At 53.5% G+C, this 24687-nt stretch overlaps 1 protein-coding gene across 2 annotated transcripts in view; it reads left to right on the forward strand.

Annotated features, from left to right (window-relative positions):
- Positions 1-24687, forward strand: part of LOC144728960 (equilibrative nucleoside transporter 1-like) — a 146212-nt gene that overhangs the window by 50583 nt on the left and 70942 nt on the right. Inside the window, exon 12 of one of the 2 annotated variants that reach the window (XM_078608748.1) lies at positions 18542-18741. The exons of the other annotated variant lie outside the window; for it this stretch is intronic. Within the exon in view, the coding sequence (XP_078464874.1) occupies positions 18542-18741 (200 nt within the window). The remainder of the gene's footprint in view (positions 1-18541; positions 18742-24687) is intronic. 2 annotated transcript variants of the gene reach the window in all.

Raw genomic sequence — 24687 nt, forward strand, 5'->3', positions numbered from 1 at the left:
GTAAATTTTATTATTGGTTCGACATGTAGCGCCTTTCTGGCCCAAATCTGGCAACCCCAAAGCGCCATCACCACATTAATGCTCAAACATCAAAATAGACAAGGAAACTTTGGACATTTGGTGTCTCTCCAAGCAGAGTCACGCTCGCTTGAACCAATCCTGTTGAGCTGCCATATGTTTTACGGTCAAGGGCCCCCTCTCTGTTAGATACGGGTCCATGTCCAATGCGAAACTCTAACGCTTTTAAATCTTGACTTAAAACTTTCATAACTGCAGGAATTCATATTCTTTGGATCTTTCGGTAAAGTCACGTAGATAGGTAAAAAAAAAAGATAAATTACAATAAACTACGACGTTTCGATCACAACACAAGTGATCGTCATCAGGAGGAAAAAAGATGGGGAAAGCTGCTGAGGCAGACTGTTTTAAAGGTTTAAAATGGGTGTAGCCCAAGGGTCATAAACGAAGTGGGCGGGGCTAGTGATGTTAATGTGAGAAATTAGCATGTTAATCGAAGGTCTCAGAGCAGCAACGTCGAGCTCAGCGAGCGAGGTGGCTGTGTTAGTGTAGGAATTTTACCTGATAATGTAAAATCAGAGAGCCGAAAATAACAACTAACATCGGAAGGTGGTAGGATGGAAACAACACAGCCAGTTATGACAAACTGGTTGATAACGTCCTTTCAGTGATTGCTCAGTTTATACCCATCTTCTAGATTTAAGTTGTGTCTGTGTCTGTATATGTGGATGGCTTCATGAACGAATCTTTGCTGATAGCCAGTGTGATCAGCCACGGCCGAGGTATTGGTCCTACCATGTTTCAGATCTGCCTTATGTTCACGAATTCATTCCGAGACATGTTGCTTAGTTTCCCCAATGTAACTACTGACACAGCTTAGTTTGTAGATGCCGGGGTATAGCATGTCAGGGATCACATCCTTCACAGATGGGATCAGATCACGAATTTTACGTACTGTATTAAATCGAACCTGGATCTTGTGTTTGCTAATGATTTTGGAGATCTTTTTGGTGACCCCTGCTATGTATGGCAAGGTGATGGTTTTTATTGGTTCTTTCCCAACGGTTGGGGTGATAGCTTTACGGATTGTGTATTCTGAATATCCATTCATCTTGAGAGCTTGGTGTTCGTGTTTCAGTTCACTGGCTAGTTGATGATGGTCGGAAATACATCAAGCTCTATGGTGGAGAGTTTTGATAGGGTAATTCTTCTGGGAAGGATGGTGGTGGGAGTCAGGTTTTAGATATGTGTAGTGAGTCCAACTGAGTCGCAGACGTTGTCTTGGGCGCAACACTATTTATTACATCAACTCAACACAACGTAACGTAACCTACACTCGGGTGTTGAATGCCCATCTCACCACGCTACGGCAGAACTAGACATGGTCCCGCTATCCCAGTCCGGACCACGAGCTGGGTCCCGGACCGTGTGGCTACAGGCTTCTTCAACCCGACGTGAATCTTCACTCACCAACAGTCAAGAACCCCGAGCCCCGGGCTGGGGCTGGCTCTGCCTCTCACCCCTCCCACCTTCTCGATCTCTCTGGCCCTTTCCCGAAGGCTTCCGAGAGCTCTTCTATACCACATGACCACCCAGCGGCCCCCATCCACCGGTGGCCCCCCTCCAATATTATCCGGTCACGTGTCGGCAGGTTCAAGTTCATTTATTAGGTATAGCCCTGTGAGCCATTCGGCTCTTGAATCGGGTGCAACCGCAACAACCAAAAAACTAAAACATGAACAAGAATACATCTTATAGTGACTATGTGCAAACAGAAAATCCAAGAAAAGACAGCAAAATATTTCAGAAAAAGCACCGTACACCAACACTGTGTGCAAAAATCCCAGTGGGATGCAAGTCAAACAACAAAAACTACAAGACAACTTAGATTAAGGCCATCAGTCTAACTCTGTAGTACAACAAACAAACATGGCCAAACCAAAAAAACTTTTCGAAAATCACCAAAATAAAGCCATAAAAGCAATGAAACAGTGGTCATAGGAACTGTGACCGAATTTTCACAATAAACAACGTAAACCACATGTACTACCAAACTCTGCAGCCATAGCTGGCTGCATGAGTCACTCCTCAACAATAGGAGCATCAGTCAGAGTATCAACATTTTTCAATGCACCTTTAAGATCAGCACACTAAATCAAAACACAGATCATGCTTTGCAGCGATCATCCGGAGCGAAACATTGTATTTTAGGCCACTAAATTGCAGTGGCAGCTAGGGGTGTACAACTCCTCTAGAGCAGTTTTGAGTGAAGATCTCATAGGTAGTGATTCAAGTTGCAGTTTATTGGCAATAGCATTCCAGACCCTGGGGGCATCAATAGCAAAAGGCCCTTCCTCCAGTATTTGTACGGCAATAGGGAATGTGAAGCTGGTAAATGAGTGAAGACCTTAGGTCAAATTTGTTCTTTGAAACAGAGACGAGATCCAGCAGGTAATCTGCGGATTTTTTTGTAAGTACATCATGAATAAATAAGATCTGATGCACAGGCCGTCGAACATTGAGAGATGTTAAGTTTGACCCAATGTAGAGATCACAGTGGTGAGTCCTATATGGGGAGTTCAATGCAAGGTCAACCAGCATATCATGCCCCAACGTAACCCTGGCTGGCTGAAACTCTCTCTCACTCCCTCACTGGGAGCCCGCACCGCACACTGTACGGGGTGCCTCTGCGCTAACCAGCGCTCACCCAAGCCCCGATAGGGCTGGTGCTACGCAAGTAAGCGGGCTGCACATAATGACAACATATTATCTGCTGTGGCCTTGCAAGTCCGGCACCACACAGTGACATTCACAGTCACTATATATGCATCTGTATGGGTGGCTTTCTTGTAGACAGAGTGTCCCATTGAGCCACCTGGTCTCCTTTCGATTAAAACATCCAAGAATGGTAGCTTGCTATCCTTTTACACCTCCATGGTGAATTTGATGGCTGGGTGTATGGAATTGATGTGGTTGAGGATTTGATTGAGCTGGTCGGCCATGTGGCCGGATGACGAACGTGTCATCTACGTACCTCTTCCACAAGGACGGGCGTAGAGTGGATGCCTGGATGGCGTCTGTCTCAAATTTTTACGTGAAAACATTGGCTACAACTGGAGATAAGGGAGAACCCATTGGGGTACCTTCAACTTGTTTGTAGAAAGTTCCATTCCAGGTGAAGTAAGTGTTGGTGAGGCAGTGTCTCACCAGGGCCGGTACATCAGCATTCAGTCCTTGTTGGACCAAATTTTCAATGATTGCAATGGTGTCAGGCACATGAACTTTGGTAAACAAAGAAACTACATCGAAACTAACGAGCAAATCACCTGGAGATAGTGAGATGTCCTTAATTAACGATACCAAGTGAGCTGAGTTAAGTACAGTTGAGGTGGTCTTACCAGTGAATGGTTGTAAGGTCTCAGACAGAAATCGGGCCAGTTTGTAGGTAGGTGAGTCAATGTTGGAGACGATAGGACAAAGGGGTGTACCTACTTTATGGATTTTTGGTAAGCCATACAATCTGTGTGGCCTAGCAGCAGAGGGGTTTAAGGAAAACCGCTTGGTTGGTACACTTAGGGTAACTAAAAGTGATATGGTGAATAGGGTTGGGGTAAAGAGAGGGCGGTTAGTGTGTACCGAAATTCCGGGGGTGCCTATGGATGGAGGGAAGGATGGGCCAGGGAGAAGAGGTGGGGGTCTTGAGGGAGGATCAGAAACTAGACAGGGATGGTGCTTCTCACTTAATGTCGAGGGGAAGTTTGTTCCAGTGCAAGGGGGGTGAGTATGGAAAAGGAGCAGAAACGGGATTGTGCACAAAGGGAGGGGGGAACGGTGATAAGTCGGAGAGATTGAGAGTGGAACGGGCGGAAGGCGACATAATACGAGACGAGGGAAGCGAGGTAAGGTGGGGCAAGGCCATGAAGAGATTTAAATACCAGCATAAGAAGTTTGAATAGGCATCTGTAGTAGATGAGGAGCCAGTGCATTTCAATAAGAAGGTGCGGGAGCAGTGTGGTAGGTTGTAAATGAAACGTGCAGATGAATTTTTGATCTGTTGTAGTGGAATGAACGCATATGCTGGGAGATCGAGTAGGAGAGCGTTACAGTAGTCTTGCTGAGGGAAGATAAGTGAGTGTATTAGTAGTTTGGTGGTGGACTGAGTGATGAGAGGATGTATTTTGTGAATGCTGACAAGGTGGAAACAACAGGTGTGGGTGATGGCAGAGATGTAAGAGACGGGGGAAAGGGAGGAGTCAAAGAGGACACCAAGGTTGTGGCAGAAGGGACAGGGGTGAGTGAGAAGGTGGGAAGGTGATGGTGGGGGTGGGTTGAGTGGAAAGAGCAGTGGGGTAAAAGTGAACCTGGAGTTTAGAGGGGTTAATGGCAAGGAAGTGAAGTGACATCCAAGACTGAAGGGCGGTTAGGCAGGCGGAAATGCGAGAAGAGAGGTCCAGAGTGAAAGTGGAGAAAGAGAAGAATATTTGGATGTCGCTGGTGAAGAAGTGGTGGAAGAAGTTAAAGGTGGAGATGAGTGTGTTTCGAGAGGGGAGAAGTGGATATGGAACACCTGCTTTGACGGGTGAAGGAGGGGTGTAGGGGTGATTGAAGGAGACCGAGGATGAGCGTGAAGAGAGTTACGATTGGAACCAGTTGGATGATGGACAGTGTCAAAAGCCCAGGAGAGGTCGAGGAGAATGTGGGGGTCGCTAGCCCCCGAGATCCCTCCCTCGGTACCCCTAACGGCCGGGTTAACCTCATTACTCGCCCCCTCGCTGCTAGGCGAACCGCTGCTGGGTTCTTCACCCATGGGGTGAGAGCCGTCGCTCGAGGATTCCCCTCCCCCGCGGGTCCGCGTAGTAGGCATGGTTAATTACGTACGCATACACCCACACACAGCTCTGCGCGGCACTCACTCAACACTGACCACTCACGTTAGGATCGCGCACCTGTATTATACACGTCGTGAACGTGCGCGCACACACACATACAGCTCCACACGCGATACCCACTCTTCCGCCGCTCTGCGCCGTGCTGGCCGCTCACGTTATGATCGCGCACCTGGGGTACGCCGATTACGCACGCCGCGAGCTTACGCATACACAGTACCACACGCGTTCGCACTTATAACACGAGATCACACGAGGCCACGATCAGCTATTAATGATTTATTATCCGCTACCTGGAACTAGATGTTAAATCAGTGAGTCGACGAGGCTGGCCTACGCTGATACCTCTGAATCTATTATCTATTTATCGGCTATGATCCAACTTTCACCTCCTTACTCACCGTTAAGTGTCCACGGCGGTCCGCTGATCCTTGTGCTAACAGCGTACCTCGGCGCGTCGCACGGACGTCCGGGTCGCTGGCTGGAGCTGCGTCTGGTCGCCTGGCGCTGGAGTAAGAGCCCGATTTCCCCTTTGCGCCCACTATTTATCCTCCCTACCTCAAAGGGAATGCGGCTCTGGACAATAGGCTCGCGACCCTCTGGCACGCGCACCGCGGTTCCGGGCGCTTTTGATATGCTACTTAATGCTCAACCTGCGCGGCGCAAATTCCAATCAATCCGCTTTTGATATGCTAATTAATGCTCAACCTGCATGGCGCAAATTCCAATCAATCCCTTTCTCACGCAGGCCCCCCCATTATCGCAGTTTATGCGGCGGCGTCCGTCACAAAGGTGCGCCGTGGGAATTTATGCACGGCTCCCCGCGTGACTCCGCTCTCCCGATTACTCATACCAACAGCCTTATCCTTTAACTCCCCTAACAATGGTGCCTGCGTGCCCGAGCGTAATTATGCCGTCCCTCCGCTCCCTGTGCGGGGGTGCCTGATTATGCAATTCAGATGCGCTGCGTGTTTTCTAATGATGCTCCTCCATCACAATGCTTATTCCCTCTGCCTGCCCCGTCGATACTTGCGTGTGTGGGGTGTGTGGGATGCGTTTCACCCGCGGTGGCCGAGTGGCCCCTCGCTGCGACCTTGCAATCTTAAGGCCGGTCGCAGCGCCGCGGTGCAAAGTAGCGTCGGGGGAGGTCGTCCAATTCCCTGGTTTAATCCCGGTAAGGGCTTCTCGGATAAAAACCGGTCGGCCAGGTGACCTCCCCTAGGAGCTCTATGGGGGGGGGGGGGGGAAATGCGTGCGGGTGTGTTCATGTGAGGTGAGGTGAGGGGGACGCGGGGTCGGCTCCGTCGCTTGGTGGTGGCGAGGTCGGAGATGGGGCGCCTGCTGAACGGCTTCGTGGCGGCGGCATGACATAGCCCCCCGAGGTGCTGGTCCCCGTCCCGGGTTGACTGGAGCACCTTGCTTGGGCTGCGCCCACGAGGAAACGCTGCGGGGTCCGGGGGGTCCGTCCGGACCTCGTGGCTGGTCTCGGGGCGGGTGGCTCCGTCCTCTGCAGCTCCTGCGGCGGCCTCCTCCTCCACTCCAGCGGCTCTCCCTGTCCCTCGGTACCTGCGGGCTGGGGTACAAACTCAGAAGCGGAGGGTTTTAGGGGCCGTCTTCCGCGCCGTCTCCGGACTGGATCGGGGCGTCTCGGGGGCGCGGCGGGGCCCATGTAGTGTGCGAGGCCCCCCAACACGAGGGGTGCGGGTACTCCGGGATTTCGGGGCCTTCGGGTGACGGGGTTCTCTCTCGCCGGGGCCGCTTTCCACGGTTTTAAGCGGTGGACGTTGACCACCGTCTCTCGACCCCTCTCCCCGCCATAAATTAGTACCGTCCAGGGGGAGATCTGCCGCACCACGGTCCAGGGTCCCCGCCAGTAGGTCGTCAGTTTCCCCACCTGCCCGGTCCCGACGCGAGGGGTGTGTAGCCACACCTTAGCGCCTGTCAGGAATAAGGGGGGTTCCATGCGGGGTCGGGTGCCCTGTTCCTGCCGCCGATGCGCGGCTTCCCCTTGCGGGTATGCTCGGCCTCGGGCTTCTCGCAGGGTCTCCAACAGGTGTTCCACGGGGCGGCTTCCCTCCTCCGGCTGGGGGGAAGGGACGCCGAATAGCAGATCTGCAGGTAAACGAGACTCACGGCCGAACATCATTAAAAACGGGGTTTGTCCCGTCGACGTGTGTACGGTAGTGGCGTAGGCGAAAAGGGCGTATGGGAGGTGTTCGTCCCAATCCCGTTGATTTGCGGCCGCCATACGTTTGAGTTTCCCCGCTAGGGTCTGATTCATGCGCTCTACCATACCGTTCGCTTGGGGGTGGTACGCTGTGGTTCGGTCCTTCTGGATTCCGAATTCTCGGCACAGTGCCTGGAACAGCTCGGCCTCGAACTCGCTACCCTGGTCAGTGAGGACTCGTTCTGGGATCCCGTGCTTGAGTACATAATGTTCCACGAATGCCCGGGCCACCACCAAGGCCGTTTTATCAGGGATGGCTACTGCCACGGGGGTAGCGGGTGAAATACTCTACTGCGACTAGGATATACCGGTTGCCTCGATGGGATCGCGGGAATGGCCCCTGTAGATCGATCCCGACCAGCTGATTCGTGCGGCTGACGCGGAACGGCCTTAGGGGTACCTGGTATCGTGCCGGTTTCGGCCCGCACTGCTGACAGGCGCGGCAGCCCTGTACCCAGGCCGCCACGTCTTGTGCCAATTTGGGCCAGAGATACTGGCGACGCAGGGTCTCTCGAGTGCGTCGTTCCCCATCGTGGCCCCCGAGTGGGTGGTCATGCACCAGCCATAGCAGCTGGGGTCGCACCTGGGCAGGAACACAGATGCACCCCGGCTGGCCGGCCTCGGTTAACTCCCGTACCACTCCGTTCTGCACACACAACCGGGCATACAAACCGCTCCAGGGTCCTGGTAGGGCGCTCTTTTCCTCCCGCAGTGCCGCCTCCACTGCCGCCAGATCGGGATCTCGCTGCTGGGTCTGTCTCAGCTGCTCGTCGTTCAGGCCCGGGAAGGCGCAGCCGACGTCCTCCTGGATCCGTCCGATCGGGTCCCGAGCCGCGGGTCCCGCGCTTGCCGGGCGGTCGACGGGATCCTCGGTGCCACCTGTGAGGGTCTCTGTGGCGCACACTGCACTCTCTCTCGCTGGGGGGGGGGTCAGTGGCCGCGGCCTCTCGGGGGTCCGTTGCCTGCCGGCAGCGTCCCCCCGTGAAACACGGGCAGGCCTCCTCCGCCCTTGTCTCGGCGTACACCGTGGGCCGCCTCGACAAGGCGTCTGCGTTTGCATGCGTCCGGCCAGCCCGATACTCGATTTGCAGGTTGTACTCCTGCAACTGCGCCAACCACCGGGCCATCTGCCCCCGCGGCTCCTTGAATGTAAGAAGGAACTGCAGAGCATAATGGTCAGTGCGTACGCGACATTTCCTGCCGTACAAATACGGCCGGAACTGCTTACATGCGAAAATCACGGCGTACAACTCTTGGCGGGTCACGCAATAGTTCAGCTCGGCCCCACTCAAGGTCCGGCTGGCGTACGCGATGACTCGTTCCGTTCCATCCTGTACCTGTGACAACACCGCGCCCAGCCCGCTGCTGCAGGCGTCGGTGTCCAAAATAAAATCGGTGGTAAAATCGGGGAAAGCGAGGGTGGGGGCGTGGGTGAGGTGGTCTTTGAGAGTGGTGAAGGCCGTCTGGCAGGCCCCCGTCCACTGATAGGGGTGCTTAGGGGAGGTGAGTTGGGTGAGGGGGCGTGCAATCTCGCTGAATCCCTTTACAAATCGACGATAATAGGTGGCGAGCCCCATAAATGATCTGATCTCCATCAGATTCCTTGGCCGTGGCCACTCCACTACAGCGCGTACCTTCTCCGGATCGGTACACACGCCTGCCTCGCTGACGCGATGCCCGAGGTACCCCACCTCGCGTTGTGCGATGTAACACTTACGTGGCTTGAGCTTGAGATGAGCCGCTCGCAGTCGCTGGAACACCTCTCGTAGCCTGGACCAATGCTCAGACAAAGATCTACTGAACATGATCACATCGTCCAAGTAAATCAGGCACTGTTCCCATTGCAAACCCCGCATCACCAACTCCATCAGCCGCTGGAACGTCGCGGGCGCATTGGTGAGTCCGAACGGGAGTACTCGAAACTCGAATAGTCCCATCGGGGTGGTGAATGCGGTTTTCGGCCGATCCTCCTCCGCCATCTCCACCTGCCAGTACCCGGACGCGAGATCGAGGGTAGAAAAATATCGCGCTCCGGCGAGGCTGTCAAAAGTGTTGTCGATGCGAGGTATGGGGAAGGCGTCGCCGAGCGTGACTGCGTTCAATTTACGGTAATCGACGCAGAACCGGGTTGACCCATCCTTTTTCGTTACTAGTACCACCGGGGCTGACCAGGGGCTCGCCGAGGGCTGAATTATGTTATCGCGAAGCATGTCCCCAACCGCCTCTTTGATCTGGGTGCGTTCGGGTGCGCCCACTCGGTACGCAGGGAGTTTGATGGGTCGGGCTGCACCGGTGTCAATTTGGTGCTTAACAAGGTCGGTCCGACCCACGTCCGAGTTGTGTTCGCTGAACACGTCGGCATACTCCCGCAGTAACTCGCGCAGCTGATCGGCCTCTCCCTTAGGTAAATCTGCCCATGGTACTTGTAACGCGTCGAGCAGGGGAACGACCTCGGCTCGGGGAGTCGGGCCGACTCGCCAGGCCAGGTCCTGGTCACCCTCAGGACGACCGGGGTCTTCAGCCCAGAGTGCGAACACCGAGTCGTTAGAGTGGCGTGCGTGCAGGGGGTGTACGGTGGCTATCGGGGTGCGCCATCGCAGTATCGCTGGGGTATTGTGGGGGTTAAACATCCGCATAAACAATCGGTCCCCATCTGCGTTTACCAACGTGGCAGATCCCACGACCCCATACCGTTTTGCCAACTCCGGGTGAGGAGTTAGCATTACCTCCCCTGATGGTCGGAGCGCGGGGTCGGTGGGAGATGTTGCCACCGGCACCAGCATCTCGGTGAGCGGGCCGATGGAGACTGCCGTCGCCAGGATAGCGGCCACAGGTGCAAAGCGGGGGCGCGTTGGTTCTCGTCCCAGGAACGGTATCCGCTCGCCGTTGCTCTCCATGGTGGCGCATCGCTGGCGGGGTTGCACGTTGAGTCCCAGTTGTTCTAAGAGGTCGGTACCTGCGATACACTCGTGACACAACGCACTCGACACGTAGAACTCCTGGGTGCACACCTGACTGCCTATGCGGACCTCTAGGGTTGCTCTCCCCAGCAACCCCATTCCGGCTCCGCTCGCCGTGTGCAGCGCGCGGTCCGGGGCCTGCAGGTGACGCACGTCGACCCTGATCGCGCTGCAGTGAGCTGCACTCACGAGCGAGGCCACCGCCCCCGTGTCCAGCAGGATTCGGGTACGCACTCCGTTTTCCTCCCCTTCCACCAGCGACGTGGCCCCCGTGATCCCCGCCACCAGCTCCCGTAGCCAGTCGCCAGGAGTCACCGTTTCCGGGGGCGTTGTTTCTGGAACCTGTGTGGAGATCACTCGCTCGCCATTATCACTACAGCTTGTTCGTGTCGGGGCTACGTCGATTTCACCCCCCGGTGGTCCCCTCTCTAGGGGGGCCTTAGTGTTTGACCTTAGCTCTTGTCTAGCTCGGGCGACCTGAGGACAGTCCCTCCTGAGATGCCCTCGCCGTTCGCAAACATAACACGTCCGGGGAGGGGTGGCGGCTCCGTAGTGGGTCCCCTGCTCGCTCCCTCTCCCTGTACGCAGTTGTTCCAACTCGGACTCTAATTGGGATACCTTCCCGGCCAGCCCCCCTACTGTGGAGTGTAGCTCACCCATCTCAGACTGGATGGTCTTCACATTTCTATTCGCTTCCTCGCGTATATCTCCTATGCCGGTCTGTAGTCCGGCTACCCAACCCGGGGTTGTCTCGCTGGGTCTCTGGGGCTCCCTTTCCCGTCCCCTTCCTGCGATGTCGAGCTCTTCCTCCTCGTCGGAGAGTAGGCTCGCTACGGCGCACTCTCGTCCCCTCCCTCGAGGCTGCGCGCGCTCACCCGAGAGTTTCTCGCATTTGCGCGCGCGCTCGACGAGGGTGTTAAAGGAGAGGCGTGCACCGTCGACATTTGGCTGCCACCACGGGGTTTGTGCCAAATATCGCTGGACCTTCCCGGCGGCGAGGCCCTTAATTATTTTTGACTCGTACTCCGGGTACGCGAGCTGGGTCAGCGTGCGCACGTCCTCAGCGTAATCTCGCAAATCCTCGCCGGGTTGGCGACGGCGTGCCTCTAATGCTGCCTGCGCCTCCTCCTCGTCATAGGCGCCGAAGCGTCGTTCGAGTTTGCACATTAATTCTTCCCACTGAGTTTGTGCGCTTGCGGGCAAAGCTTCCACAAAGTCAGCTGCCCGCCCATCTAAATGTAGCTCTAACTGCTGCAAAGCCTCCTCCTCTGACCACCCATTAACCTTTTTAGCCCCCCTGATGCTGCGGGCAAACGATTTCCATGATGGAATTCCTTTGCCCGTAAATGTGCATTTTACTTAAACTTGGGTTAGGGGGCCTCTCTCCCTTGGGGGCGCGGGGGATCGTCCCGTTTCTGACACCAATATGTGGGGGTCGCTAGCCCCCGAGATCCCTCCCTCGGTAACCCTAACGGCCGGGTTAACCTCATTACTCGCCCCCTCGCTGCTAGGCGAACCGCTGCTGGGTTCTTCACCCATGGGGTGAGAGCCGTCGCTCGAGGATTCCCCTCCCCCGCGGGTCCGCGTAGTAGGCATGGTTAATTTCGCACGCGCACACCCACACACAGCTCTGCGCGGCACTCACTCAACACTGACCACTCACGTTAGGATCGCGCACCTGTATTATACACGTCGTGAACGTGCGCGCACACACACATACAGCTCCACACGCGATACCCACTCTTGCGCCGCTCTGCGCCGCGCTGGTCGCTCACGTTATGATCGCGCACCTGGGGTACGCCGATTACGCACGCCGCGAGCTTACGCATACACAGTACCACACGCGTTCGCACTTATAACACGAGATCACACGAGGCCACGATCAGCTATTAATGATTTATTATCCGCTACCTGGAACTAGATGTTAAATCAGTGAGTCGACGAGGCTCGCCTACGCTGATACCTCTGAATCTATTCTCTATTTATCGGCTATGATCCTACTTTTACCTCCTTACTCACCGTTAAGTGTCCACGGCGGTCCGCTGATCCTTGTGCTAACAGCGTACCTCGGCGCGTCGCACGGACGTCCGGGTCGCTGGCTGGAGCTGCGTCTGGTCGCCTGGCGCTGGAGTAAGAGCCCAATTTCCCCTTTGCGCCCACTATTTATCCTCCCTACCTCAAAGGGAATGCGGCTCTGGACAATAGGCTCGCGACCCTCTGGCACGCGCACCGCGGTTCCGGGCGCTTTTGATATGCTACTTAATGCTCAACCTGCGCGGCGCAAATTCCAATCAATCTGCTTTTGATATGCTAATTAATGCTCAACCTGCGCAGCGCAAATTCCAATCAATCCCTTTCTCACGCAGGCCCCCCCATTATCGCAGTTTATGCGGCGGCGTCCGTCACAAAGGTGCGCCGTGGGAATTTATGCACGGCTCCCCGCGCGACTCCGCTCTCCCGATTCCTCATACCAACAGCCTTATCCTTTAACACCCCTAACAATGGTGCCTGCGTGCCCGAGCGTAATTATGCCGTCCCTCCGCTCCCTGTGCGGGGGTGCCTGATTATGCAATTCAGATGCGCTGCGTGTTTTCTAATGATGCTCCTCCATCACAATGCTTATTCCCTCTGCCTGCCCCGTCGATACTTGCGTGTGTGGGGTGTGTGGGATGCGTTTCACCCGCGGTGGCCGAGTGGCCCCTCGCTGCGACCTTGCAATCTTAAGGCCGGTCGCAGCGCCGCGGTGCAAAGTAGCGTCGGGGGAGGTCGTCCAATTCCCTGGTCGCCGGAAACCGTGAAAGTTTAATCCCGGTAAGGGCTTCTCGGATAAAAACCGGTCGGCCAGGTGACCTCCCCTAGGAGCTCTATGGGGGGGGGGGGGAATGCGTGCGGGTGTGTTCATGTGAGGTGAGGTGAGGGGGACGCGGGGTCGGCTCCGTCGCTTGGTGGTGGCGAGGTCGGAGATGGGGCGCCTGCTGAACGGCTTCGTGGCGGCGGCATGACAAGAACGAGGAGTGAGGAGAGAAGAGCGTGGCGCTGAGTTGATCACGTGGTTCTCGATGGTAATTAGTGCAGTTTCTGTGGAGTGGAGCAGGCAAAAACCAGACTGGTGGAGTAGGTAGAGGGAGTGGGTGACGATTAAGTTGTTGAGGCTGGGAGTGGACAAGACGCTCGAAAACTTTGGAGAGGAAGGGAAGCAGGGAAATAGGACGGTAGTTTTGAGATGAAGTTGGCATCGAGGGAGGGTTTCTTAATGAGAGGAGTAATGATGGCCGACTTGAAATTAGCAGGAAAGGCATCCGAGGATAGAAACACATTGAAAAGGGAGAGTAAGTAGGGAAGGATAGAGGGGAGGACGGAGGTAAGAAGGGGAGCAGGGATAGGGTCAAGGGGTGAGGTGGTGAGATGGACTTTGGAGATGGTAACAGAGAGTTCCTCCAGAGTCATGGGGGAAGTTGGTGAGGGCAGGCGGAGTAGGGAATTGGTGAGGCGCTAAGGATGGAAGAGGCTCGGTGGGGGACGGAGAAGCTAGGAAAGGGGAGCGAATGCCATTTGTTTTGGAATAGAAGAAAAGGGCAAAGTCAGTAGCAGAGAGGCAAGTGGAAAGGGCGGGGAGGAGTTGGGGGGGGGTGGAGAAGGTTATTAAGGGTAGAGAAGAGCAAACAGGGATGAGAGGAAAAGGAGGAAGTTAAGAGTGTGAAAGTAATAATGTTTGGCTACTTCCAGCAATGATAGAAATTGCCACAGTAGGGAGATATTATTGGAGAGGGAAAGGGGGGGGGGGGGTGATGCGCTCTCCACGTATGCTTGGATTTGGGCAGAGAACGACGGCTTGATTGGATGGAGGTGGTTAGACAGGGCTGGGGGGGCTTCGGACGGTGGGAGCGGGGGCACAGGGGAGCAAGGAGGTTGAGTGATGTGTTGATGGTGGAGTGTAAGATGGCAGAGGCAGCATCTGGGTGGAGGGAGGAAAAAGAGTGCAAGGAAGAGAGATAGGAGGATATCCACGAGATTAGGGATGCAGAATCTAGTGAGCAGAGATTGCAGGAAAAAAAGTGGTGGGGTTGGATGGGGCCGAGAATGGGTGGGCTGGGTACGGTGATGGTGAGAGGCGGAAGTGGTCCGATGGAGGGCGGGGGTCAGTTACAATGGGGGAAGCCTCGCAATCTATATATATAAAATCGCAAATCGGTCTGTCTGTCTGTGTGTGTGTCTGTGTGTCGCCGGACCATACGCAGTTTCATTGGACGAAATGCGAGGGATTTGCGAGACACGATTGGTCCGTTTGGTTTTCCACGGCGGTTGCCCCTGGCAACGGCTAGCGACGCATTCGCTGCGGGGTGGACGCCATTTTTAATTCCCGTTAAAAATATGCGCACGCATTAACACGCGACTCTGAGGTAAATTCATCAAAGTTTCACGTCCTCTTCACTCCCCCCCCCCACCCCAATGTGTGCAATTACTATTATAGGGTCGGTAGATAATAAAATTATAGCGATTAGACAGTATTATTGTAGTGCGGGGGGGGGGGGGGTAACGGCCCCAGTACCCAGCCTCAGCCGGGTGGGCAATCTAGGCGAGGCCGGAGGCTCTGCACGGTACTAGGCCTCGACACCCCACCACACTATAGGCCGTACATATTCCTGCACAGCGGCCGAGGAGATCGTGGCTGGGGGGGGGGGGGGGGGGGGCAGGGGTAGCAGCCCATCTGTGTATATATGTAACGTTATTAAGAAATATATTTTTCACCCGGGCAACGCCGGGTACTTCTGCTAGTCTGATATAAAGATGAGGACGAGGATACTGCCAGAGGAGTGAGTAGGGGGTGAGGTTAGGAGACAAAGGTCGAAGGAGTTAGTGAGGGCAAGGAGGGTCGAGGCAATGGAGGGAAGACTAAGATCCAGATTGAAATCACCTAGAAGAATAAAGAGGTGCGGGAGAGGGGGGACAGTGGAAAGAAGACTGTCTAGGTAGTCGAAGAAGAGGATAGAGGGACCGGGGGGACGATAGATACTGAGGAAGGTGATACAGTGGAGGGAGGAGGATAATTGGTGTTCAAAGGAGGGGAAGGATGGGATAGTGGGGAGTGTAGGCGCAGGGATCCAGGATGGAGGATTGAGCAAGCCTACGCCTCCACTTTTGCCCACCAGACGAGGAATGTGGGAAAAGGAGGCAGATGATGAAAGGGCAGCGGGGGGTGGCGGTGATATAGGGGGTGATCTAGATTTCTGTGATCGCGAGGGCGGTGGATTTAAGGGAGAGAAAAGCATCCAAGGTGGAGGCATATTTACTGCACACGGAATGAGAGTTCCAGAGGTCTAATTTGAAGGAAAAATCGGCGGATGGTGGGGTAAGAGTTGGACGGGAGTATGCGGTGAATGTGGTGGTGGATGTAGGTGGCGATGGGTGAGGCCGGTTGTGCGTCCTCTACCACTCCTGCAGCCAGCAGCCACGGAGGAAGTTTCTGGGCCTGGGCCAACAAGAGTCCTTGAGCAGCCCAAGATGTAGGAGATTGACCAGGATACGTGGTCGAACAGCCGGTAGTCTTGAGCATTTGGCGATATGGCGGAGGTGGCTGTACACGATGGGACCAGGGTTGGAGTAGATGCCGGCGAGTGGGCGGGGGGGGGGGGGGGTCCACCAGAGCAACCCCGTAGGTCACCCGACGGTCAGCCGAAGAGCCACGGTGGAGCACGGAGCCGTGCAGGAAGGCGGCAACACTGCGGTGCCACAGCAACGTGGAAGATTGCGGAAAAGCGGGGGGTGGGAAGGGTGGGAAGGGGGGTATGGGAAGCGGGGGTGGGAAGGGGGGGCTGGAGCAGGAAATCGCTGCCTGCGGGTGCGGCGCCATCTACCAGAAAAGTGAGTTAGGTTCCAGAGGTCGGTTTGTAAGTTGACTTGTTCAACTTTACTCCTGTCGATTCCAAACGTGTTGTACGGAATGTACACTAAATACGGGGAATGGCTTAAAAAGTTGTATTTTCTCTTATAGATGTAGATGCCACTGGTTGTTCATGTTCTGTAGATGCCACTGGTCCTTTATGTTCTGCATATGTAGATGCCACTGGTTCTTCATGTTCTGTAGATGCCACCACTGCCATCTATTGCACGGCGGTTGAACTAATAACTCTCGGTCCAAACGGGCAACTTGACATACGGCCTGGTGTGTTCGTATCTCTGAACGTTCGTAAGTCGAATGTTCGTAAGTAGAGAAGTCCCTGTATTTGTTAACAATCGTCCCTGTGCAGTGACTTTGTGGCCCAGTGGGTGGCTCTCGCTCGATCAGAGCACAAAGGGCAGCACTGGAGGTCCTGAGTGTGAATTCCACGTTCCAGGAAATCTATATTTTCTATCACAAATTAATATAATAACATTTAAGTAATTCAACTGTATATATATTTAAAACCTTGAGCAATATTTTACAGCGGTATTAATTTCAAAAGGTAAACCTTGGGGGCATCCTCCTGTCGGAACGTTTACACTCATAACTAATCCAGAGTTTACCTTCTGAAACAAATGCTGCCGGAAATCATTGGTTCGGAAGGCCCATAGGCTGTTGAACCTATATCCTATTTATCTAATTATTTTAGCAATAACATTAAACGAGACTTGTATCTGATTTGTGTATAATTTGCTCCATTAACTGATACATCCCAGCAGCTTTTTATATGTTGAGCTTCTTTCACACCATACGTAGCCAACCATGCGAATCGGAGGTGCGGGGGACGGATGCTGCCCCTACTATACACCATTGTGTGTGTGTGTGTGTGCATGTCTCCTGCTTGCATATGTGTGGGCATTGTGTGTGCGTAGCGGTTAGCGCGCCACGCTACAAATGTCGGGGTCGCTGGCCCCCGAGATCTCTCCCGGCTGTATTCTGACTGCAGGGGTCCCGCCGCTCCCCGACCCCTCGCTGCTGTGCGAGCTGGGCTCATCGCTCACGGGGCAAGGACTGTCGTCTGATGGTTCCCCTCCCTGGGTCCCCCCACCTCGGGTTCGCGAGGGAGGCATGGCTCGTCGCCGGCTCCCGTACGCCTGTTAACACTGCGTTGCCTCTCCTTCAATCAAACGCGATGCCTCCCCTCACACAGCCCCGCACAGCACTTACACACTGCGAGCGTACGTACACACAGCACCGCGCGCGTTCACACTTCTCGTCGAAACCACACGAGGCTACGATTAGTTATTAATTATTTATTATCGGCTGCCTGCGATTTGCTGTTAAATCAGTGTGGAACGACAAGGCTGACCTACGCTAACGCCCAAGGGTCTATTCCCGGTTTATCTCGATACTCCTTTACCTCTTTACTCACGGTTGGATGCGCTCGGCGTTCCGTTGGTCTCCTCGCCGCTCACCTCGACGCATCGCACGGGCGTTCGGGTGGCCGAGCTGAAAGCCGTTTCGAGCGCTGACTTTTACCTCTCTGCGTCCTCTTTTATCCCCCATCTACATCAAAGAATGCCGACCCGAGCGCCTTCTCGGCCAATCAGGTCGCCACGCTCTTTCAGCCCCATTCCCGATTGCTCTAACTATGGGTCCCCCGCCGATTGCGGCGCTGATCCATGGGTGCCTTTGTTATGCCAATCAGCCGCGGTTTCCGTAACAAAGGCTCGCCCCGGCTGCTGCGCTGCGGCGGTCCCTGCGCACACCGTCCCCGCTAATCAGCCGCATTCCAAGATTTCCCTAACAATGGGTCTGCTGGCTTGACTGCGGCGCTGGCGGCGGTCCACTGCGCCTTTGTTCTGCCAATCAGTTGCCCCCCCCCCTGGCTTCTCCCTTCGTTCGTGGCTGCGGACCCCTGCCTGCCTTGTCGATACGTGTGTGTGGGGGTGCGTTTCAACCGTGGTGGCTGGACAGCACTCACCGTGACCATGCAATCTCAACCCAGGTCACAGCGCCGCGGTGCGAAGTAGCATCGGGGGAGGTCGCCCAATTCCCTGGCCGCAGGAAACCGTGAAGATTATCCCTATGAGGGCTTTCGGGTAAAAACCTGCCGGCCAGGTGACCTCCCCTCGGAACTCTATGGGGGGGGGGGGAAATGCGTGAGGGTGTGTTTATGTGGGGGGGGAAGCGGGGTCGGCCCCGTCGCTTGGTGGTGGCGAGGTCGTAGATGGGGCGCCCGCCGAGCGGCTTCGCGGCGGCGGCGGCATCACACAAGCCTGGCAACTCGAGTTTGATTCCCGTTTGCGGCAACAACACCAGTAATGATTGTCGAAACTGGTCCTGGGTATCCCCTAGGTTGACTCAGCCTCAAATGAGTACCTAGTGTGGTGTGTAAACATCGCCACTGGGGAGACAAAGGCGGTCGAGCGTAGTGTTGGCCACCCACCTCTCGTGTACCGTGTCGGCCTTGATAGGTGCCACTCGCTAACAGCACTTTCCGCAAGTCTGCTAAGGCTATACGGGGGGATCTTTGTCTGTGTTGTGTTTCTTGTGCATGTGTGCCCAGCCCAAGGCGGACAGCTGGTGGCTCCCGGTGCTGGTGGTGCTGCGCCTGGTGTTCGTTCCGTTGTTCCTCCTCTGTAACATCGCCTCCAGGCCCCTGGGCATAACCCCCTTCAGACACGACGCCGCCTTTGTGATCATCATGCTGCTGATGGGCACAAGCAATGGTTACCTTGCCACGCTGTCCATGAGCTATGGGCCCAAGTAAGTGAACGCCGTGCCGGTGAGATGTTAACTCCCTCGCCTGGTACGCAGGAGGTCGTGGGTTTGATCCCGACCCTGACGCCTGCTGTATATTTGGAGTTTGCGTGTTTCTCTCTCTCCCCATGGTCGCGTGGATTTTTTCTCTGGTTCCTCCGGTTTCCCCCTCCTTATTTAGAAATGTGCGTTTGGCGTATTTGGCTGCTATATATTTCCAAGTGATGATAAGCCACTTCGTTGAGCTATCATATGTGGCCTGGTCGCTTCTGAAAAAGAGCTAAATATAGCATCGTGGGCCTTACCTGGTAATATAAAAAAAATGTTTAGTGTACTGCACTGCAATACGACTCCTGCACACTTGCACTGGTAATTGTGCTATTGGATGTGATAACAAAATTGGGCCTGATTAATGTAGAGTTTAACATGTAGTCGTAGGCTTTCGCGACCAATATTTTCCATTAAGAGGTTTTTGGTTTATAATCGCGTAAATATAAATGTTTCGTTAAATCCGCTACCACCCAACACAGCCAATTAGTAAGGTTTGTCACTTTAAAAAAAAACATGCCAATTCGTTAATGGTACAGCACACCGGTGTGTTGGAGAGTAAACCCAAAACATTTACTGTCGGGTGGTGGCGGTTTAAACGACACATTTATATTTAACGATCTAACCCAAAAACCGTTATTATGTATCATGTGGAGTTTGGTTCTTGACACCGAGACTGGGGCAGCTACTGTTCACTAGGGGGAAGGGCAAGCAGGCTTGTGCCGCTGTTGTCCATGCACCGTAACAATAGTTCCAGCTCATACAATATATACACAGCTGTGACTCATAACAACAACAGCAGCCGCCGTTCACCACTTAGTGGCAGTGACATCACCACAGGACTTGTGCCTGGTGAGGCACATTTTGAGGCCATGTGAAGCATCGAAGGCTCGCTGGCAGGAGGTCAGGGGACAGACCCAGGTCGCATGGGTTGACTGAGATGACTGGCAGATGCACCAATTGTGCCCGCTACTGTGCCAACTTGCTGCATTTTAGCCACCTGGCACTCTGAGGCGAATGTTTGTGAGCATCGCTCCTCTGCCCTCCATTGTTGTTGGAGGGCGACTGCCTCCAACTGCCCAGTAGCGTCCTTCACGAGCCTCCTCCACAAAGGCTGATCTTGACACCGCTGGTACCAGTCGTCGGCAAGTCCACTCGGCTTTACATCCTCCTGTACCGCATCAGTTCATCTCTTCTGTAGCCCATGCCGTGCCCGTTTAGCCCCCTCCATCTGGCCAAACAGAAAGTGTTCGGGCATGTGGTGGCTGGGCCTAGCCCAATGCAATCTTGCCTGCTGGAGGAGCTCACCGATTCATCTCGCACACATGTGTAGTGTATCAAATTACTCACACTGACACGGAGTAACAGATCACCTGCTTACACTTTATTAATCCTACTCTCGCACCAGTTGTAGGCACACCTATGATTGCCTCTCACTGTGATCACACATGCCGCTTCCTCCTCCTACCTGCTCTTATCTACTCGGCCCCGCACCTACTCTTCTCCATCTTGCCAATGCTCCCTGCTCTCACCTACGCTGCCTCGCACCCACTTACCCGTCTGTCCCGGGCGGGGGGATCAGCCAACACCCGCCCGGCGACGAGGTGATGGGCGAGGTCCTGTTGACGGACCGGGCGGCAGTGGCGACACGTCTCTTCTCTTGGTCCCCAAACAACACCTCTCTCTACTCACGCACACTCCTCCTTATATATCTCTCCTCATTCCGAGTCCTCACGCCTCTCCCACTCGCTAACCCCTAATTATCGCCTCCAGCTCCCGCCTCTGCGGCGCCTACTCCGTGGCCCAACGCTCACACCTGTTTGTTCCCAAATGCACCCTCTCAACTTTGCTCACTGTGTACATCCCTTCTCTACACATGTACACACAAAGACAAATATTCCTCGTATAGCTTTAACAGACTGTTGGGGCAAGTGCTGTTAGTGAGCACCTATGAAGACCGGCACGGCACACGAGGGTGAGTGGCCAGCACCACGTCCAGTGACCTTTGTCTCCCTGGTGGTGATGTTTACAAACTGGACCAGGTACTCATTTGATGCTGAGCCGACCGAGGGGAGGCCCAGGACCGGTTCAGATAATTCTGTGCACATACACACAAATATGCAAATGTGCATATCAACGGTTTCACCCTCTATGAAGGTGAGTAAGCTCGAACGCATCTTAACATCACCACTGGCGAGACAAAGGCAGCGGGTGGTGATCATACCGCCGCCGAGTGTGACCCGTGCTGCCTTCAATCACTAATTGCTAATAAAGTTTGCCGCATCAGTCTGCACCGGCTAAACGGAGGATCTTTTTCTTTGCAGTGAAGTTGTGGGGTATAGATCCCCACGCGCCCCCAGAGTGTGATTTACGCCATTCCGCACGATGGCGGAACATACGGCATGTTTGCAGAAATGTTTTCCCCATCGCTGGTGAAACATTACAGAGAGCTGAAACAAAAACCCACCACACCATATAACAGATATTGGCCAAGCATCCCAGTGCTAAGAAGTTTCCTGCAAATTACTCGATTGAGATTCCCCTCCAACGCACCGGTGTGCTGAATAGGCCTTGGCAAGGTAAGGTAAAAGTTTAAAAATGTAAAAAAAACAAGCCTACCTTTACCTTACCTTTTACCTTACCACAATACAATCACTCTACCCTACCTTTTACCCTTTAGCAGGTAAGGTAAAAGGTAAAAAGCAACGAGTCTACCTTTTCTTTACCCCATACAAATTACCCGATTACAGGGTAATTACTAGGGAACTTCACATGAAAAGGTTTATAACGGTAAATGCTAGGTAGAGAGCTTTATTGATATAGAATACTCTCGATGATTCCAATTTTACACGCTTGTTGTTGTCGTTGTTGTCATTGTTGTTGTGGTCATTGTCGTCGTTATCGTCGTTGTCGTATCCTCAAATCTTGTAACTCAATTTTAACCCACTTCCCAATGTGGTATCGACTGCAAACTTGGTATACTTATGTCATATTCATTTCAATACTATATTCTATCATAAAAAAAAACATCTTTTTTATATGTTCTGTTTCGGCTTGGGTCTAATTGTCCACGCTCAACTGACGTTGGCTGTAATTGGCCACGGTCCCTTACGTTGTGGAAAGCTTCGGGGTCACTTCCTGGAGTCGTGGACTTCTGCCATTACTCGTACATTTAATAAATGCGTGTTTAAAAAAAGTTTTTAAAAAAATATTACTTATTAAATGGAGGCCACGTACTGCGCCACGGAGTTTTTAGCGGTAAACAAGGTACTGTATTTACCGGGTAATACTTCGCGCTACCTTTACCCTACTGGGTAATTCTTCGGAGCTACCTTTACCCTACCCTTTGCCTTAGCCCTTGGCATGTCGACATCTTTACCCTTTACCTTTACCCTTTTACCCGGTAAAAATGGTAAATTACCTTACCTTGCCGAGGCCTAGTGCTGAACTAGTAACTTATCGGCAAGTTTTGTTTACGTGACAAACCTTCCTAATTGGCTGTGTCGGGTTTAACTGAACATTTATATTTACGCGATCTTACCAAAAAAGAAGTAATATAAAAAAAAACGTTTTAAAAACACGCTTTAATGAAATGTACCCTACTAGTAATGTAAGAACTCCACGATTCCAGGAAGTGGCCCCGAAGCTTGCCATAACGTAAGGGACCGTGGTGATTTACAGCCAACGGCAGTTGAGCGTGGACAATTAGACCCAAGCCGAAACAGAACATATAAAAAAGATTGTTTTTTTTATGATAGAATATAGTATTGTAATCAGTATGACATAAGTATACCAAGTTTGCAGTCCATATCACATTGGGAAGTGGGTTAAAATAGAGTTACAAGATTTGAGGATACAATGACAACAACAACAGAGAGAGTGAGTTAATAGAAAGCGTGTTAAAACGTTTATTGGGGATTTTCCATGTTACGAATAAAAATGTACTTGGTTTAAAACGGTGGAAGAAGTTTAGAAGACATTTAATAACAGCAATAATACAGGTAGGAACAACAGCTTCCACACTGCCCACCAGGGATTATCTGTCTGTCTGTCGTGCATACGACAACCTCCAACACGACTACGGTATCCAACACGGATCCCACGAATGCGCTGTCCAACCAAGTTTCTACCTGCCCACTCCGAAGGCTGACCACGGTTCATAAAAAATTGCTTAAACTGTTCCATTTGTGCTCCTATGAATGTAATTCTTTGATCAGTGTTTTAAATCTTAGAAAAAACTTTACAAAAACTCACATACATTGGCATTCTATTACGTAAAAAAAAATCTGATTACTTTTAGTGTTCCGGGTAAGAGGATTGTGAGATGAGTATGAAAATGACAGCTGTCTCTTAAACTATACACTTTTATTTTATTTTACCAGGTAAGGCCCACTAAGCTCTATATCTCTTTTTCATAAGCGACCTGGCTATCACGAATGGTGACCCAATCAAGTGGCTTATGTAGAAATTTTACAGCAGCCAAATACTCTAAACGCGTGATTCTAAATGTGGTGGGGAAAATCGGAGTACTCGGAGAAAAATCCACGTGCAATCTTCAAATCGACAGGCATCGTCAGGGTCGGGACAGAGCCCATGACCTGTATGTGTTGGGGCTACTGCCCCCCGATTCCTCTCTGTGAGACATAACTCTCGGCTGGTCCCTTAGCCACCTTGTTCATTCAAACACCCTCCTCGTGCCTTCCCTCAAACATTGGTAATAACTACCCGCACGCTACTGTTCAACTCCGTGCACGCTCTAGAAATCGCATGGCAGCTGGGGGTCGGAGGTCGCAGGGCTGTGGCGTTGCTTGCACACGCGCGGCCGCCGTGAGCGGGTGATAACGCTCATCTAAAGGGGCCGTGGAACAGGTGTTTGCAGTGGGTGTGAGCCCTCACGCAGCATGCGTCTCAACACCGACCACCCACGTTACGAGAGCACACCCGTGGAGCACTGACTACACACGCTGTGAGCGTACGTACACACAGCACCGCGCGCGATCACACTCTCGTCGAAACCACACGAGGCTACGATTAGTTATTACTGCGTTGCCTCTCCTTCAATCAAACGCGACACCTCCCCTCACACAGCCCCGCGCAGCACTCACACACTGTGAGCGTACGTACACACAGCACCGTGCGCGTTCACACTCTCGTCGAAACCACGCAGAGGTTGCGATTAGTTATTAATGATTTATTACCGGCCGACTATGATTCACTGTTAAGTCAGTAAGGATCGACAAGGCAGGCCTACACTATCGCCCAAGGGTCTGTACCCGATATATCTAATTTGATAGGCTCTAAGCGGTTTGGTTTTTTCTAGCCCCAATCCCAATACTCCTTTTCCCTCTTACTCACGGTTAGATGCGTACGGCGCTCCGGTGGTCTAGTCCTCGCGGCACACTTCGACGCGTCGCACGAACGTTCGAGTGGCCGAACTGGGAACCGTCCCGGGCGCTGACTTCTGGAGCAAGAGAGCATTTTACCTCTCTGCGCCCTCCTTTTATCCTCAACCTACATCAAAGAACGCCGACCCGAGCGCCTTCTCGGCCAATCAGGTCGCCACGCCCGTTCAGCCGCATTCCTGGTTTCTCTAACAATGGGTCCCCCGCCGATTGCGGCGCCTTTGTTATGCCAATCAGTCGCGGTTTCCGTAACAAAGGCTCGCCGCGGCTGCTGCACGGCGGCGGTCCCCGCGCACACCTGCCACGCTAATCAGCCGCCCCCCCCCCTACTTGGCTTCCCCTTCATTCGTGGCTGTGGACCCCTGCCGGCCTTGTCGATACGTGTGTGTGGGGGGTGCGTTTCAACCGTGGTGGCTGGACAGCCCCCGCCATGACCATGCAATCTCAACCCGGGTCACAGCGCCGCAGTGCGAACCAGCATCGGGGGAGGTCGCCCAATTCC

This window comes from Lampetra planeri, chromosome 30 (genome assembly GCF_965212315.1).
Source record: "Lampetra planeri chromosome 30, kcLamPlan1.2.h2, whole genome shotgun sequence".
NCBI classification, from domain to species: domain Eukaryota; kingdom Metazoa; phylum Chordata; class Hyperoartia; order Petromyzontiformes; family Petromyzontidae; genus Lampetra; species Lampetra planeri.